The sequence below is a fragment of the Lepidochelys olivacea genome (genome assembly GCF_965140295.1).
Source record: "Lepidochelys olivacea isolate rLepOli2 genome assembly, chromosome: 2".
NCBI classification, from domain to species: Eukaryota; Metazoa; Chordata; order Testudines; family Cheloniidae; genus Lepidochelys; species Lepidochelys olivacea.
Window position 1 is genome coordinate 119,530,506 of NC_140412.1, and position 18,254 is coordinate 119,548,759.

Below are 18,254 nucleotides of genomic sequence, written 5' to 3' on the forward strand. Positions count from 1 at the left end.
AGTGTAGACCAGGGCTATGAGTTTTGCCTGAAGGAAGACTGATCAGTGATATCAGGATATGGCCCAATAAAAACACTTTGCATCATTCAGTTGATGCTCTCAAAGTACTCACAAACATTAATGAATTTCACCAGCACCACTGTGAGGTAAGTATTATTACCTCCATTTACAGAGAGGGAAACAGTTACTAGGAGGTTAAGGCCAAAATTTTCAAAATGAATTTAAGGTAGATCAGTTTTTCGGAGCCCAACGTGAGAAATCTTGTGCCAGCTTTTCAGAAATACTAAACTCTCACAACTCTAATGAAAAAATAGATCCAAAGTGTCTCAAACTGGACACAGAAACTGACACATCCTAAATCTGTGGCTACTTTTGAAAATTCAGCTGTATTTGATTTAATTTTGGCTAAGGTGACACAGCAAGTCTATGGCACAGCCAGCAACAGAACCCAGCTTTCCTGACTCCTAGTCCTGTTGTTAACCACTAGATCATGCTTCCTTTCTGCATCTGAGATGTTATATACAATTTTGGAAAACTTTAAAGATGTATTTCCAGGTATTAGAGAAAATAGAGAAAAGTGTTTCACAATTGATTAATGGTATGTAAGGGCTGTATCGTGAGAGAAGATTCAAATCTTAAATAGATATAGTTTGAGGAGAAAAAAGAGAGAGAGAGAAGGAGATTGAAAGGTGATTTAATTAGCTGGGATTTTAAAATCTTAGCCATTATGGTTTTCAAGTACCTAATGGAACATACAAGGGCATGGTATGTTCTGTCATCAACGAACAGTTAAAATGTAAAGTCATGAGCTGAAGCTGGAGGAAGAAAAGTTTAATAGTAGATATTAAGGTTTTATTGTCTTCAATTTAGATTGTAACTTTTTTAGGGCAGGGACCATCTTTTATTCTCTGTTTGCACCATGCCAAGTACAATGGGGCCCCAATCATTGGTTGGGGCCTGCAGACACTACTGTAATAAAAGTAATTAATTAAGATAATCTTAAAGAATTATTGGGATGTGAAAAACTCTGCCATATGATGCTGTGAGAACAGACAGAATAAGTGTGCTAAAGGTATAGTAAGCACACTTACTAAATAATATAATGTATAAGTAATGAAATACTGCAAAGGATTAAATAGACCACTGCTTACTCTCCATTGAGGAATTCTGTTTTTTACATTAACAATTACTTGACACCATCATATTAGCCCATTCCTAAGCTTTTAGCAATACCCACAGCATTAGAAAAACACAGCTGGCAACATGCATTGCAGTTAGCACAGTTTACACTTTTATGTTCTGCAATCCTATGAATTTTTTATAGGGGTCACAGTTTCATTCTGCTCTCAAAGTAACAGCTTTCACAGTTAGCTGTGGTATAGGCTCATGGTATTATGAACTAGCTCTGCTGGTTCTTTAGTTAGATAATATGCTGATAAAAAGAGGGGTTGAATTTTCATTTATTTATTTATTCATTCATTCCCTAATTGTTGATGAAGGTGAATTCTGCAACCCAGAAGTACAGTTACCATAGAGAACTAAAAGATAATAGGTACCACTTGGAGATAATCACACCACTATGCTCATGAAGCAGAAGAGGCAACTGAAAGCTTTCATTCTCCTAAAATTAGGTTATTTAATTGAAAGTATACCCACTCATGTTTTATGTTTGGGAGAAAAAGCACATTTTGATATTCCTGCCTTCTATTTATAGAATTGCACAGCTACAAGTGAGAGAAAATTTACCACAATGGACTAAAGATAATTTAGAAAGTAGCTCTATGATGCCTTTGACTTGAGCAGTATTCTGTGTAGGTAGAAGCAATGACAAGTGCATTTTACAGTGGTACCTGTATAATACTGCTCAAGATACGCAGACATTTCAAACAAGTGAGATTTGGCTTTTGATCTCTGTGGAGTGCTGTTATTTCCTCCAGGGATGTAGTTATTTTAATAAGTAGGTCAGTCATGTATTTTAGATGGGAGAGTAAATTTACCATTTGAACTCTTCTATTTGTGGGAGAAAACATTGATTATTACAGTTCTGCGCCAGGTACAAAAGCATGTTTGATGTTTGCTCAGACCCATCAAATATTTATCAAAGTTCCTGCAAGACTACTTAAAATTATAGTTAGGTGCTGCCCTTTCTCTAAATGTATTCTCTCCTGGGAAGAGGGGTGCGGGAGGGAAATAAAGCACAAATATTTTTTCTGATAATGCTTAGTGCTAGATAACTACATATAAATAGCAAAATCTTCAATTTTCTTCATGTCTAAATGTCTCCGTAATTAGTGTACTCCTCATTCTCCCCCTTATATTCTATCTGAGAAACCTTTAAGACTTGATAATTTTTCATAAATATCCATATTTATTGTTGGAATTATATTGTTAATTTTGGTAATTTGTTTCTAGCAATATGATTGTAATATGTTATACACATAGCCATTGGATAAACAATGTTATGTAATAAAAAAGAAAAAGGTTTACAATACCTCCTCACAAACACCACAATTTGAGTGTGTCCTTCGTAAATTACCAGCTGAGTCCCCTCTGTGTCCCCACAGGCTGAGAATAGTGAAGAGGCAAGTGGTGGTCATTTGAGGGAGCTGGGGAAGGGGGGATAAGCAGGGGACCTGAGAAGGTTCCACAGCTCAATCCCTGTAGAGTTTGGGGAAAATATCTAGTGGACAAAGTCATAAGAAGAACCAATGGCTGGAAGTTAAAGCCACGCAAAATCAAATTATAAATAAAGAACACATGTTTTAACTGTGAGGGTGACTGACCAATGGAACAAACTACCAAACAAAGCAGAGAATTCTCAATCTCTTGATGTCTTCAGATCCTGACTGAATATCTTTCTAGAAGATATACTTTATTCAAACACAAATTATTGGACTCATCATAGACGTAACTGGATGAAATTCAATGGCCTGCATTATACAGGAGATCAGACTAAACAATCTAATGGTCCCTTCTTGAAACTGAAATTTTTCAGCTCATATGGCCCAAAAATCTTACAAACGATGGCCTCTCTTGTTGGGTTCTTCCTCAAGATTTTTAAAAATTATTTGTAGAGAAGGTAAAAGCTGAAGATTCTTCTCATTTTCTCACCCTCCTCTCAAGTCACATTGGTTTTACTTAGTTTGGAGATGCCATGTTCTTCCTTTTGTATTAGGCCTGCCTAGTAGGCTTCATCTATATTTGTTCATGCCATAGAATGCCTCAATCTTGTCTATACTCCCTCTCCCACCATGGCTACCACTTCTGAAGATGTTCCTATGATAGTGCAATGATGAGAGTTTCCTAAAATTACCTGTGCAAATAAATAATATGTAATTCTGTTAACTAAATACGAAAACTCCATTGATGTGAACCATCCAGTACCTGGAAAGGTAACGGAGCAAATAAGCAATCAATTTGCAAACACCTAGAAGATAATAAAGCGATAAATAACAGTCAACATGGATTTGTCAAGAACAAATCATGTCAAACCAACCTAACAGCACTCTTTGACAGGGTAACAAGCTTTGTGGATAGGTGGAAAGTGGTAGATGTATATCCTGACTTTAGTAAAGGTTTTGATGTCTTGCATCACCATCTCATAAACAAACTAGGGAAATACAGCCTACATGGAGCTACTATAAGGTGGGTGCATAATGGTTGGAAAACCGTTCCGAGAGAATAATTGTCAGTGGGTATACAGCTGAGCTGGAAGTGCATATCGAATCGATCGCAAGGATCAGTCCTGGGTCCGGTTCTGTTCAATATATAATATATAATATCAGGGTTGGAAGGGACCTCAGGAGATCATCTAGTCCAACCCCCTGCTCAAAGCAGGACCAATTCCCAAATTTGGTTATGCTCATCATCCCAATGCACAGCAGCAAGTGTTGGGAGCACGTTAAGGCCAATATGGGCAATCCCATTCTCCCCATGGCCCATGAAGGAAGGGGATGAACAGGAAATCACAGATTCCAACCAGAAGGGATCCCAGCCCCTCCAGCCCCATGCTCGCACATACAAGCTGCAGAATTTTGCCAAGAGGATGGATTAAAGCATGTCTTTTGAAAACACAGCTAATCTTGTCTGAACCACTCCAAGTCTATCACCATCCCGGGAAGTTGTTTAAAGCTGTAGCTACCAGGCTTTTCTTCTATTTCTGGGGGTGGGGGGAAGTTCCCTAGAATGACCCCTTCCTGCCCAGAGACACAGATGTTGCCCAGAGATGTACCGAGCCTGTACCCCACAGCCCCTGGCTAGGAATCTCTGCAGTAGGAAAGCAGGCCTCTCCTGCCTCTCTCTCCCCTTTGTCAGCCTCTGAGTGTTTTTCCAAGAAGCCATTGTGAAAAGCTCCGGCAGAAAGGGACACCTGGAAAAGCAGGAGCTGGATCTACTGCTCTGGCAGGATCCCAGGAAGGTGAGGGCAGCCTGGTGCAATGACCCAACCGCCACTTCCAGCCTCTGGGCTGGGCGGAGGTAGTATAAAACTCTCCCACACACAAGGGTTGAACGAGCAGGAAGTTGCTAAGGTGGTGAAGGGGCCCAAGCCCCAGCTCTGCCAGTGCTTTAATCCCCCCAGCATGGAAAAATACAGTGCGTGACATGAGGGGCCCTGGCAGAGGGGCCCAGCCCAATGCAAGTTCGCTTCATTTTCCCTCAGCAGCCAGCACAAGCACTAACCCCTGATTAGTGCCAGACAGGTTGGCTCTGTAGGGGCAGCTCACCACTAAAGTGGGGCAAACTCTCGCCCAGTGGGCACTCCTGAGCCGCTGCCTGCTGGCATGAGGCAGGCAGGGCTGGCACATAACAGAAAGCAGGGCTCCCCTCACTGAATCTCTGTCACACAACCCACAGCCAGGGCAACTCCACCTGTAGGCGAGGGGGACTCTGCTCACAACCCTTCACAGCCAGTGCTCCTGCACTGTGCCCTGCAGCGCCTCCTGCTGGGAGAGGCAGGGTTGGATAACTTCCCACCAGCAGCTGGGGTGCTTGGCCAGCAGAATCAAGGATTTAGTGAAGTTTTGGCTCTCCTTTGCTCTGTAGGGTCTCTCCCTCTCCCCCTCTTTCCCCAACCCGAAGCAGCGCAGCATCGCCCGACTGCGGTGAGGCAGGCAGTGGGGATCAAGACAAAACCAGAAGATGATGTCTCTGCACTTCCGTCAGACAGGAGTCACCCTCTGGCCTCAGCAGTGTCTCCGGCCTGCCTAGGGATATGACCCAGAAGGCGTTGGCCCTGCTCCAAACCCAGCCTCACTGATACAATAGGACTCCATGGGAACGGATCCCCTCCTGGGATTTTATCTCCAAGTGTGGCAGCGGCCCTTAAACAGCACCCAGGCAGGGCCACAGCGACTCTGTCTCAGACCCTGACAGAGCTCAGTGAGGGACCTGGGCCTGCTCCCCACTGCCAGCGATGCCAGGGACTACAGGCTGTCCCCTTTGCTCCTGGTTCTTTATAAATGATCTAGATAATGCCATAGAGAGTATGCTTATAAAGTTTTCATACAATACCAAGCTGGGAGGGACTTCAAGTAGTTTGGAGGACACGATTAGAATTCAGAATGATCTGGACAAAATGGAGAAATGGTCAGAAGTAAATAGGATGAAATTCAATAAGGACAAATGCAAAGAACTCAACTAGGAAGGAACAATCAGTTGCACACCTACAAAATGGGAAACGACTGCCTAGGAAGGAGTATTGCAGAAAGTGATCTGGGGTTTATAGTGGGTCACAAGCTGAATATGAGTCAACTGTTGCAAAAAAAAGTGAACATCAATCTGGGATGTACTAGCAGGAGTGTGGTAAGCAAGACACAAGAAGTAATTCTGCCATTCTACTTTACGCTGATAAGGCCTTGGCAGGAGTATTGTGTCCAGTTCTGAGCGCCACTTTTCAGGAAAGATGTGGATAAATTAGAGGACGTCCAGAGGAGAGCAACAAAAATTATTAAAAGTCTAGAAAACATGACCTATGAGGAAAGACTGAAAAAACTGGATGTGTTTAGTCTAAAAGAGAAGACTGAGGGGGGACACGCTAATAGTTTTCATGTACTTAAAAGGTTGTTACTAGGAGGAGGGTGAAAAAATTGTTTTCCTTAACCTCTGAGGATAGGATGAGAAGCAATGGCTTTCATTACAGCAAGTTAGACTTTAGGGCTGGTTTTGTTCAATATCTTCATAAATGATCTGGAGGATGGTGTGGATTGCACTCTCAGCAAATTTGCGGATGATACTAAACTGGGAGGAGTGGTAGATACGCTGGAGGGCAGGGATAGGATACAGAGGGACCTAGACAAATTGGAGGATTCGGCCAAAAGAAATCTGATGAGGTTCAATAAGGATAAGTGCAGGGTCCTGCACTTAGGACGGAAGAACCCAATGCACAGCTACAGACTAGGGACCGAATGGCTAGGCAGCAGTTCTGCGGAAAAGGACCTAGGGGTGACAGTGGATGAGAAGCTGGATATGAGTCAGCAGTGTGCCCTTGTTGCCAAGAAGGCCAATGGCATTTTGGGATGTATAAGTAGGGGCATAGCGAGCAGATCGAGGGACGTGATTGTTCCCCTCTATTCGACATTGGTGAGGCCTCATCTGGAGTACTGTGTCCAGTTTTGGGCCCCACACTACAAGAAGGATGTGGATAAATTGGAGAGAGTCCAGCGAAGGGCAACAAAAATGATTAGGGGTCTGGAACACATGACTTATGAGGAGAGGCTGAGGGAACTGGGATTGTTTAGTCTGCAGAAGAGAAGAATGAGGGGGGATTTGATAGCTGCTTTCAACTACCTGAGAGGTGGTTCCAGAGAGGATGGTTCTAGACTATTCTCAGTGGTAGAAGAGGACAGGACAAGGAGTAATGGTCTCAAGTTGCAGTGGGGGAGGTTTAGGATGGATATTAGGAAAAACTTTTTCACTAGGAGGGTGGTGAAACACTGGAATGCCTTACCTAGGGAGGTGGTAGAATCTCCTTCCTTAGAAGCTTTTAAGGTCAGGCTTGACAAAGCCCTGGCTGGGATGATTTAATTGGGGATTGGTCCTGCTTTGAGCAGGGGGTTGGACTAGATGACCTCCTGAGGTCCCTTCCAACCCTGATATTCTATGATTCTAAGTTAGGTTTAGGTTAGACATTAGGAAAAACTTCCTACGTGTCAGGGTGGTTAAACACAGGAACAAATTGCCTAGGGAAGTTGTGGAATCTCTGTCATTGGAGGTTTTTAAGAACAGCTTAGACAAACACCTGTCAGGAATGGTCTAGTTATTATGCAGTCCTGCCTTGAGGCCAAGGGACTGTACTAGGTCCCTTGTAGTCCTACACGTCTATGATTCTATTACGAGTTTTTGGAGGGGTGATGGCATACTATTCCTTTTACTCTTTGAGAAAGTAATATTTTTTGTGCTTTTCTTCTAGGTTCATAGCCAGTGTATTTAGTATATGCTGAAACTTCAAGAACTTCTCCATCGGTAGAATGTGGAAACCCATCAGACAATAAGTTTATGCCTTAAAGGAGGACAGGAATGCTTTTTAAAAATCTAAACCAACTGATGAGATCTCAAATCACTAACAGAATGCATATTCTAGTTTCAAAATGACAAGTAGATATGTTTTTAAAATTAACTTAATAGATTTTTATCCGCCATAACCTGAATTCAGGTTTCTAAATTTCCCCTGTGGGAATTTATGGCATCACACACCTACCTAATAAAACAAAGGAACTATTCTGTTTACCCTGCATTAGGTGCTTCCTGGTGTAATCAACACTTATAGGGTCATGAGAAACCCAAACTACAAATCCCATAAGGCACCATGACAGCTCAAGTGGGCACAGATTAATGTTAAAATATATCAATTTGGGTCAAATGTTTCAATTTAACTTGATAAAAAAATAAGAAAATTAAAAATGTCAGCAAAATCAAAATTGTAGTTTGTGGAAACTGTATTTTTCAAAGAAAAAACGTTGACTGAAAATTCCCTGACCAGCTCTACTTCCAGCCCAGTGCCCTGACTCCTAATTGCCATTGTTATTTGCACATCCCTAGATCCAGTTTTACTTAATTCCTGGGTACAATATGTAGAAGCAGATTACGTGGTCATCCAGATTTAGAAGACAACCTGTTAAATCATCTGGGTGATGAGACCCTTGCTGAAGAAGTTCTTTGATGAACTCATATTAGAACTTCTATTCCTATGACAAGGTTCCTTCCTGGACAGATTCACTTTTGATCTTCCAGCAACCAGTTATTTTAAATTAGTCTTCACGGGCAGTTAAACAGACATCTTCCATTTGTTACACTGTAAGCTACTCTGGGTCAATTAGGTTTGGTTACTTGTGTGATGACAGATATGTGCACAGAGAAGAAAACATACCATTTCCTGCTGAGTTTTAGCCAGTTTTGTTCACTAAGGTTCTAGAAATATAGGGAGAATATTCACATTGGTACCTGCAGCTTGGACCCATCTCTTCATGGCTAGTGAAATCACGTGAAAAACTCTGGATTCACTGGTGAAAATTATTAATGTCTCTTTTTGGGAGGGTAGGGTGCCAGCATTCCTGGAGCAAGTTATTACTAGAGTTGCTCAAAAAAACAAGTGTTGACACTGGCAATTTTTCTGACTATCCCCAATTTCATTGACTATCTTAAATTACATTTCTTGAGAAAGATGGTTGAGAAAATGGCAGTGAGGAAACTCAGGCAGTTACTGGAGTCCTCAGATCACCTTGCTCTTTATCACTTAGGCCAGGTCAACTCTAGGAACTTTGGTTTGCATCAAGGGCGCAACAAGGTGGGGTGGGAGCAAGATGTCCAACTCTCCCCCACCCCCCGCTCCAACCCCTCACTTGAGCTAGCATGACGGAGAGATTGCCGGGCCAAATACAAGTGGCATTGCAACCCCATACACTTACTCTTCCCACACGCTTTTGCAGTCCTTCCAATCAGTGTCCATGGGTACTGGGCACCCCCAATCCCTGGAGCAGGAGGCATCAAGAACCTCCAGTACCCAGGAGTTCTGGGGGCAAGTGGATTTGGGCTTTTAATGCTTCCTGGGAAAACAGACACAGAAGCAGGATGGAAACTGGGAATCCCAGCATTGCCTGGCCACTGGTGGGAATGGTGGTCTTCAGCCTGACTGCCTCTCTGGGTAAGAGCTTGAGGGATGAGGAGACTGCGGAGCTAGGCGCAGGGGGGAAAGATGGAGCTGGCTGTGGCTGTGGGGCAATGTGTGGGGAAGAGTGCAGGGCTAGGTATGAGACAGGAGGAGGGGTGTGTGTGTGTGGAGCTGGGTGCAGGGAGGGGAGCATGGGTTGGAGTGCAGAGTCAGCGTGAGAGAGCTCAAGACTGGGTATCGGGGAGAAGCAGGAGGAGAGCCTGCGGCTAGGTCTGGGCCCCCTCTTTAGGAATATTTTGGTTGTGCCCCTATTTGGCATAGTTTTGTTGGTCCGGGGTGTGAAAAAAACACTACTGCTAGCTATGCCAACAAAAACCGCAGTGTAAACCCCCAGCGTACATGCAACTATGTCAACTATGGGCATGTCTACACTACAGTGGCACAGCAGCTATGGCACTGCAGCTGTGCCGCTGTAGCACCGTACTGTAGACGCTTCCTACATTGACAGATGGGATTTTTTCATTGATGTAGTTAATCCACCCATCCAACAGGCAGTAACTAGGTTGATGGAAGAATGTTTTCATCAACCTAGCTGCGTCTAAACTGTGGTCTAGGTCAACATAACTACAGAGCTTTGCGCACACAATTTTTTATAGTCCTCAGTGATGTAGGTAGGTTGACCTAATATTTAGGTGTACACCTGACCTATGTTGACAGAAGAGCACAACTGACATAGCTAATATTCCTGGCTTGGCAGAAAAACTCCTTCTGTTAGCATAAGCTACTATACCAGCAAAGTATTTGTGGTGTAGATGAGGCTTTAGTCATATGGCTGGTCTACACAACACAGTTAGGTTGACGTAAAGCAGCTTATGTTGACCTAATTATGTCAGTGTCTACACTACAACCTTACATCCCACTGATGTAAGTGCCCTACTACACGGACATAATAACTCTACCTCCATGAGAGGCATAATGCTTATTGTCAGTGTAGTTAGGGTGACGCAGTGGGCATGGCTACACTTACAGATGTAGAGTGCTGTGAGTTAAATCATCCCTCGGAGAGCACAGTAGGGAAAGCTCTGCAGTGTGTTCACACTGTCAGATTCAAGCGTACTGGTGTGGCCACATTAGCAGCTCTTTCAACGCCACAGAGAGCAGAGCATTGTGGTAGCTATCCCAGCGTTCAAGTGGTTACAACGTGTTTTTCAAATGCGGAGGAGGGTGGAGTGTGACAAGGAGTGTGTTTTGTGTATGTGAGGGGAGAGAGAGTTGGTTTTTGGGGTGCTGAGAGTGTGTCAGCATGCTGTCTTGTACGTTCAGACAGCAGCAGACCCCCTTTTCCCCCCCACCCCACACTCACAGCAAGCGGCATTCCACAGTAATGGTTCCTTTGTCTCGGAGCAGATAAGCAGCCAGCTGTCAGAAACGGAGCTTTGAAAGGCATATCTGCATTCCTGCAGCGAGTTCAAAACAATGACAAGAGTCATTTCAGAGTAGCAGCCGTGTTAGTCTGTATTCGCAAAAAGAAAAGGAGTACTTGTGGCACCTTAGAGACTAACCAATTTATTTGAGCATAAGCTTTCGTGAGCTACAGCTTCATCATCCGATAAAGTGAGCTGTAGCTCATGAAAGCTTATGCTCAAATAAATTGGTTAGTCTCTAAGATGCCACAAGTACTCCTTTTCTTCCAATGACAAGAGCGACCACTTGACTTAAGGAGATTATGGGACATTTCCGGAGGCTGATCACAGCGCAGTAATGCAACACCTCGTTTACACTGGTGCCATGGCGTTTCAGCCAAGGCGTTATGTTTCTCTTGGAGGTGGATTACCAGGAGTGCTCCAGCTGTAAATAAGTGCCTTGCCAGTGTGGACAGGTCAGGAGTTAGGGTGCCTGGGGCTGCTTTAATGTGCTCTAACTCCGTAGACACTGCCTTACTTACATTGGCTGTTGGGTGTCTTCTCAATTTCACGGCAAAAGCCCTGAATTTGACAAGAAAGCCAGGCAACCAGAGCCCAGCTGGGTGTCTGGATCCTGTGCTCAGCTGAGAGCCAGGGCAAGAAGCCCAGGCATCTGGACCCTGCTCACCAGGGCCAAGAAGTCCCTGGGGCCACTTGCCCTCCGTTCCCCCTGGGTAATGGAGAGCCGGGAAGGGGGGCTGCACAGGAGCATGTGCTGCAGGAGGGCTTCTGGCAGGGAGCTGCTGCACCTCTTAGGTCAGTGGAAGCGCTCCTGGCAAGGAAGCACACTACCGATCCATGGAGGGTAGTGTGAACATGCACCACCACAGTAATTACTGCAGTGGCAGTAAGTCGACCTAATATAAGCCGACTTACCTTTCTAGTGTAGACATGTGTCTGCGTCTGGTTTGTAGAACTAGTGCAGAACTGCTCTTGCACCGCACATTTCACTCCGGTGGATGCTGCATTTTCTGCCACACAAAAATCTGACGGCGAAGTCCCAACTCTACTAAATGGGGTTAAAGTCACTATTGAAACCGCTGCCAACACTGGCGTCTCTCTCGCTCACACTTCTCCCCATACACACAATCTCTCCTCTCCCCACAGCTTCACTGCCCCTCTCAGAGGCAAATTCTCTCTCTCACACACACACACACAGTGTCTGTACCTCATTCACCCCCATGCCTGCCTCACATGTCACACGCCGCCCCTCACACCCACACGCAGCCCGCTCCCAGGCGCCCCCTGCCAGGCGCGCCCCGCAGGACAGGGAAGGAGGCGGTGGCAGCGGCTCCTCCCCCGGGGCCTTGTCCTGCAGCCGCCTCCGACGAGCCGGAGCTCGCTTGGCTGCTCTCTGCGCCAGGCTTCTGCATGGCAGCTGCCGCCGCCGCCTTCCGCTTGGCCCGGAGCTTGCGGCTGCGCCCGGTCTGTGGGGCAAGGTGAGCGGCTGCGGGGCGCCAGGGAGGCTGGAGCTCCCGGGCTGGGAGGGAAGGGGGCTGGGCACTGACAGAGCGAGCAGGGGCGTCCTGTTAGCCTGCTGCGAGGCGGGACCCGCCGAAAACCCCAGTCCAGCGCCTGGCTGGCTCCTGGTTAGGAGTGGAAGGTTTCACAGGCAGGGGCGCCCCTCGGGGGCCTGTGTAGAATAACATGGAGCCTCCCTGCCCTCCCCCCACTGTGGGCATGGCTGTGAGGTCCTGTGCAAGCTCCAGCTCCCTCCTCCAGGGTCCCACCCTACAGGACATGCCACCCACCCCAGTCCCTGAGAACACCCAGCTACTCCCAAGGAGAGGGAGAACTAGGGAACAATAGGGGCCAGAGAGCCCAGCAGGGAGGGGAAAGGGTCCGGGTGGTCTATGTATTGGCAACAGGCATCCTTACAGTGAGGCATCAGTGACAGTCACTTCTGCTGGCTTTGGCCAGGGTTGGCCTTTGAAGAAAAATTCTAGTGCTGATGTTAACGTGTAACAAACTTCTTCCTCCTGCAGAGCTAGGTAACTCTTGTTTTAGCGTCTCACTTTTCACACATAGGCTAATAGGCGTTTTCTGCTGCCAGAAAAATTGTTTTTGCTCAGTTCATTCCCTCAATTTATTTTGCAGGCTGCAGGGTCATTTTTTATTACAAAAGAGTCCTGTTGAATTTTAACCACTTCTTTGTCATTTAAGACATGTTATCTTTCTAAGTTAAAAGTAATAGTCTTGCTATCAAGTTGTGTTTATTCCCAGTGTTTAGTTAATATAAACAGCTCTAGGGGTCACAAGCTGTCTCACATGTTCTCTTCTCTGCAGTGATACAGTTGCTGTCAGTGTTAGAGAGAAAATATAATAGAAATTTTATAAACTTTTAAAGTGGCATGAACATGTTAGGTCTTTTTCAAATATTTACATACTTAAAGATAAACATGCAAGTAGTCCCACTGAGGTAGTGGAATTAATTTCATTCTTAAAGTTTAGCATATGTATAAATAGTTGCAGTATTTGGAACTCGAACACTTCTTGTTCAGTGAAGATTTAAAAACTGTCTTGTAAAGAGTTAGTAACCAAAAAACCTGCAGTATTGTGGTTGCTTGTGAGAACCAGAAAGTGAAACTGATAAGTCTTTTCTTCATCAAGGCTGAATGAATTGCCAAATAGTATTAGTAGTGAATGAATTTGTTTCAGAGTAACAGCCATGTTAGTCTGTATTCGCAAAAAGAAAAGGAGTACTTGTGGAACCTTAGAGACTAACCAATTTATTTGAGCATAAGCTTTTGTGAGCTACAGCTCACTTCATCGGATGGGAGCTGTAGCTCACGAAAGCTTATGCTCAAATAAATTGGTTAGTCTCTAAGGTGCCATAAGTACTCCTTTTCTTTTTGAATGAATTTGGTTTTTTAGTAATATCAACTGATTTTAAAAACAGATTTTTACCCCAAAGTGTCCCTTTAAGTTCTAAAAGATTTTCAGAGAGTGCTGAATGAAAGTCACAGATCCACAATATTTTAAAGTTGTAAATTTTCAGAGAGAACCTGGTTCTTTATTTCAAAACTGGTTTATTTTAAATCAGTAATTCCACTGTTGAATAATTCAAAGGAGATCTGCTGATCTTTTCTAAAGATAGCACATAATCCTCAATGACAGAAGTGCTCCAAGTAGTAACAGGCAAAATAGGCTGTCAGTGTTTGTTTATATGAGCACTTACTATGGGGCAAGCTGAGTAAATCTGTAAGCTACTTGATCTTGTGACCTTTATCATCTTGTTCTAATTGACAATTCAGCTCCAATAGTGCTCTGTCAAGTTCTCCCATATGATGTGTCTACATAGAGAGCATGATATACAAGGATGGAGTGAGCAAGTAAAATGGGTTCCGGGGAGAAATTTGAGGCTTCTGACACTCCAAACAAGATAAACTATTACATTGCAGCCAGGAGCACCCGAGGGAAACAATTTGTTGGTAGATATTTTCGTCATCTTCAGACATGTGCATGTGAGAGGGTAAATCCATTACGTTGATTGAAAAAAAACCTTCATTTGAAATGTGCCTGTCAAGTTTAAAAAAGATATTAAAGCACTGTAATAGTTATACAATACATAAGCTTGAACCAAAATTTCAGATCCAAATACTTCTGAACACTGAAGTGCTTGAAATCCAGATTCTAATTTGGTGACTTGAATCATCTCTCAAAGGTACTTTTTAAAAAAAAATAGTTAATTGCTCTGCTATAAAACAGCTGAGTTCAGCTTTGGTAGCTTTTTTTGGCTCATATGACATTAATAGCACGCCAAAAATGTGGCTGTTTTTTGTGTATCCTTTATCAGCTTTGACTTGACAAAAGGTTTGGGCCTGGTATCCTCCCCTCTGAGGCATTTGATCAACACATGTTGACCTATATCAAAATCATCCCAACAGTCAAGCTCACAAACCTATTTTTCTGTCTCGTTCATTCTTCGCTGTCTGCTGGGGACTATCCACTCTGCTGCTCCTTTCAGCTGGGATTCAGTTAGTGGCAGCTGGTGATTGACAGGTGAGGCACCTATCACAAACTCTGACATTCCAATATACACGTTCCTCCTTGCAGTCCTGGCCTGGAAGGGGGAGTGCCTTTGTTCTGCCCTTCCAAGGCAGCAGCCTCCCCATTGCATTTGCAGATGTCCAGTGTCACTGGCCCTGTGGTTGTGCAGGGAGCCCTCTGCAACTCTGCTGTCATATAGCACTCTCTCACCAGCCAGGAGTGTGGGAGCCGTCCCAGGGCAGGAATTGTTCAGCAGTGGGGTGGCCTCCCCCCACAGCCAGGGGCTCACTGGGTTCTTTGTAATCCTGGCCGGGAGTCTCTAATTTGCCAACCCAGGATGTCTACAGCTTTCCCTGCGACTTGTATCCTTGTGTCTTAGGCCCCTCAGTGGTGTAGGTAGCCCCCCTGCATTTCCACTGTATCAGTGCTGGGAGGGAACCCTGCTTCCATTCTGGCAGAACTGCCTTAACTTCTGCAACCCTGCAAGCCCTGGCTAGCACAACAGTGCCCTCAAAGTGGCTCCTCAGCAGGGTTAGTTGCCATAGTTACAAGGCAGCTTTGAGGCACTACTACCTATACTGTGATTTGAGCCTCATCCACAGCACTACATTTTTTTGGCATTACGGAGATGGAGAGGGTGTGAGTAACATGAATTTAAATCCAATCACAAGTGCTTCTTCTGGATATATGTATATATAAATAAAAAAAATAACTGTCCTTAATCTTTATATACACAAAAATGTAGCTTTTGGGAATTGGCTTCTGAATTCTTTGGTTAAGCTGTGCCTCACTTGCTTAAGCTGATGAGCCACCCCTGGATAGAGGCCATCCATATAACAGTTCAGACCAACTGCACCAGTATTTCCCCTGGGGCTCCAGCAAGGGCACCACTGTCAGGCTTTCAGCTCCCCACCCATTGCATTTCTTTGGTGAGACTCATGTCCCACTTCCTTCTGACCAACTATTTCTAGGCTGCATAGTTCTGATATAAGCTTATTGGCATGCATCATCCCAGTTCTAACATGGGCTCTGGCAGGAGCAATCCTTCAGTATCCTGCCCAAGGGATTTCCTTTGTGATAACAAGTTCAACACAGCTTCAGCTCAGAAAAAGTACCCAGTTTTATGAACCTCAGTAGGCCAAGTCCTTCCAACCCTACTCTAAGGTCTAGGGTCTTTCATACCAGAGGTTTTGTCCATTTGCTGGATCAGGAAGAAGGCCCTGAGCCAGTTTAAAACCAGGCTATTTATCCAAAAATCGTTTATTGGTCTCTGGAGAATCCAGTTTGAACTAGTATATGTGGATCTTTCCAGGGAGTAGAGTTTCTCTGGAGATATTACAACCTGAGTGAATTTAACTAATCACCCCTGCCTGCTGTTCTCCTGTTTACTCTTCTCATGGAAATACAATGACACAGAGATGAAAATTAATTGTATTAAAATGTAAAGATATTAAGCTCAATTGAATAAGGCTTAACTCAATTAAGTAAGGTTTGTCCAGGATATTATTCTGTCACAACCTCCTCCTATCCACATGTCCCTTGGTCTTCCTCCACTCTGTCCTTATCGCTAATAACCCCAGTTGATATGAGCTAGAAAGTTTGTCCCACCTATCTACAATTCTTATGACAGACCAATCTTCCATCCCCACTGTGAAGGGACCAGTAAAGAAGTATGGTGTTACCCTTTTTGGCCTGAGTGGCTAGCCAAAAATATGGGGTCTTGCAGGTTGGTCTTCTTAGGGGGAGAAATTGAGGGTGGAGTCGGGTACCTTTGATGCAATCTTGTTTGTTTGTACAAACAAAGGAATGTACAAAATCCTGTTTTTTCCTTGAAGCTGTAAGCAAAGAAACTCTTAGCCAGCACCACACTATGCTTGTCCAGGCTGTGACAGTCTGCCCGTTGTGTCATTCTCGCTTTCTCACGCACATGTTTCCCCCCCACACTCCAGGATACCTAGGGAGCACTCTACTTGCATAGTTCAAATTCCTGAGTGGCCTCAGGTGTGCCTTTGTTCTGAGTGGTGACATGTGCCTGTCCTTTGATTTGGAGACAACAATTATTTCATAAAGGAATTTAACTGTTTCTAATGGAGAGCGGCAGTTACACCCACCAGCCACAAAATGGTTTAATTTAACGCATCCCATAACAGTACAGTCATTGGATATACTAAGGGGCCAATCCTGCTTCCACTGAAGTCAGCAGGGGTATTGTGATGAAATATGTATTTCTATTTGATAGAAGTTAATTAGAGTTTTGGGGCACTATAAGATTTAGGTCTATTAATTTCCTTGATCTTTAGTGCTTGGGTTTTGTAGGTGATAAGGTAAGTGTGATACACTTGTCACTTAGTAACATTTACTAGTATTTTAAATGTTACTCTCTCAGTCTCTAAGGTGCCACTAGTACTCCTTTTCTTTTTGCGAATACAGACTAAGCCCTGGTCTACACTAGGACTTTAGGTCGAATTTAGCAGCATTAAATCAATGTAAACCTGCACCCGTCCACACGATGAAGCCCTTTATTTCAACTTAAAGGGCTCTTAAAATCGATTTCCATACTCCACCCCTGACAAGTGGATTTGCGCTTAAATCGGCCTTGCCGGGTCGAATTAGGGGTACTGTGGACACAATTCGACGGTATTGGCCTCCGGGAGCTATCCCAGAGTGCTCCATTATGACCGCTCTGGACAGCACTCTCCACTCAGATGCACTGGAAAAGAACTGCGAACTTTTGAATCTCATTTCCTGTTTGGCCAGCGTGGCAAGCTGCAGGTGACCATGCAGAGCTCATCAGCATAGGTGACCATGATGGAGTCCCAGAATCGCAAAAGAGCTCCAGCATGGACTGAACGGGAGGTACGGGATCTGATCGCTGTATGGGGAGAGGAATCCGTGCTATCAGAACTCCGTTCCAGTTTTCGAAATGCCAAAACCTTTGTCAAAATCTCCCAGGGCATGAAGGACAGAGGCCATAACAGGGACTCAAAGCAGTGCTGCGTGAAACTTAAGGAGCTGAGGCAAGCCTACCAGAAAACCACAGAGGCAAACGGCCGCTCCGGGTCAGAGGCCCAAACATGCCGCTTCTATGATGAGCTGCATGCCATTTTAGGGGGTTCAGACACCGCTACCCCAGCCTTGTTGTTTGACTCCTTCAATGGAGATGGAGGCAACACGGAAGCAGGTTTTGGGGACGAAGAAGATGATAGCTCACAGCAAGCAAGCGGAGAAACCGGTTTTCCCGACAGCCAGGAACTGTTTCTCACCCTGGACCTGGAGCCAGTACCCCCTGAACCCACCCAAGGCTGCCTCCTGGACCTGGCAGGTGGAGAAGGGACCTCCGGTGAGTGTACCTTTTAAAATACTATACATGGTTTAAAAGCAAGCATGTGAAAGGATTAATTTGCCCTGGCATTCGCGGCTCTCCTGGATGTACTCCCAAAGCCTTTGCAAAAGGTTTCTGGGGAGGGCAGCCTTATTGCGTCCTCCATGGTAGGACACTTTACCACTCCAGGCCAGTAACACGTACTCGGAAATCATTGTACAACAAAGCATTGCAGTGTATGTTTGCTGGCGTTCAAAAAACATCCGTTCTTTATCTCTCTGTGTTATCCTCAGGAGAGTGAGATATCATTCATGGTCACCTGGTTGAAATAGGGTGCTTTTCTTCAGGGGTCACTCAGAGAAGCCCTTGTGGC

The 18,254-nt window shown here is 44.7% G+C and overlaps 2 protein-coding genes across 3 annotated transcripts in view; one reads left to right on the forward strand and one right to left on the reverse strand.

Moving 5' to 3' along the window:
• Positions 1-11,727, reverse strand: part of LOC311517159 (uncharacterized protein) — a 31,194-nt gene extending 19,467 nt beyond the window's left edge. Inside the window, exons 1-2 of the mRNA XM_084621729.1 lie at positions 11,446-11,727; positions 10,470-10,563 (exon numbers count right to left, since the gene is read on the reverse strand). Of these exons, the coding sequence (XP_084477855.1) occupies positions 10,470-10,563; positions 11,446-11,462 (111 nt within the window). The 5' untranslated portion in view covers positions 11,463-11,727. The remainder of the gene's footprint in view (positions 1-10,469; positions 10,564-11,445) is intronic.
• A 36-nt stretch (positions 11,728-11,763) lies between these two features.
• The window catches only part of ECI2 (enoyl-CoA delta isomerase 2), a gene marked incomplete at its 5' end in the record, with an annotated part of 63,451 nt that continues 56,960 nt past the window's right edge, over positions 11,764-18,254 (forward strand). The window contains one exon of one of the 2 annotated variants that reach the window (XM_084622018.1): positions 11,764-12,008. In XM_084622018.1, coding sequence (XP_084478144.1) covers positions 11,764-12,008 — 245 coding nt within the window. The remainder of the gene's footprint in view (positions 12,009-18,254) is intronic. The other variant, XM_084622021.1, reaches the window with a different exon arrangement.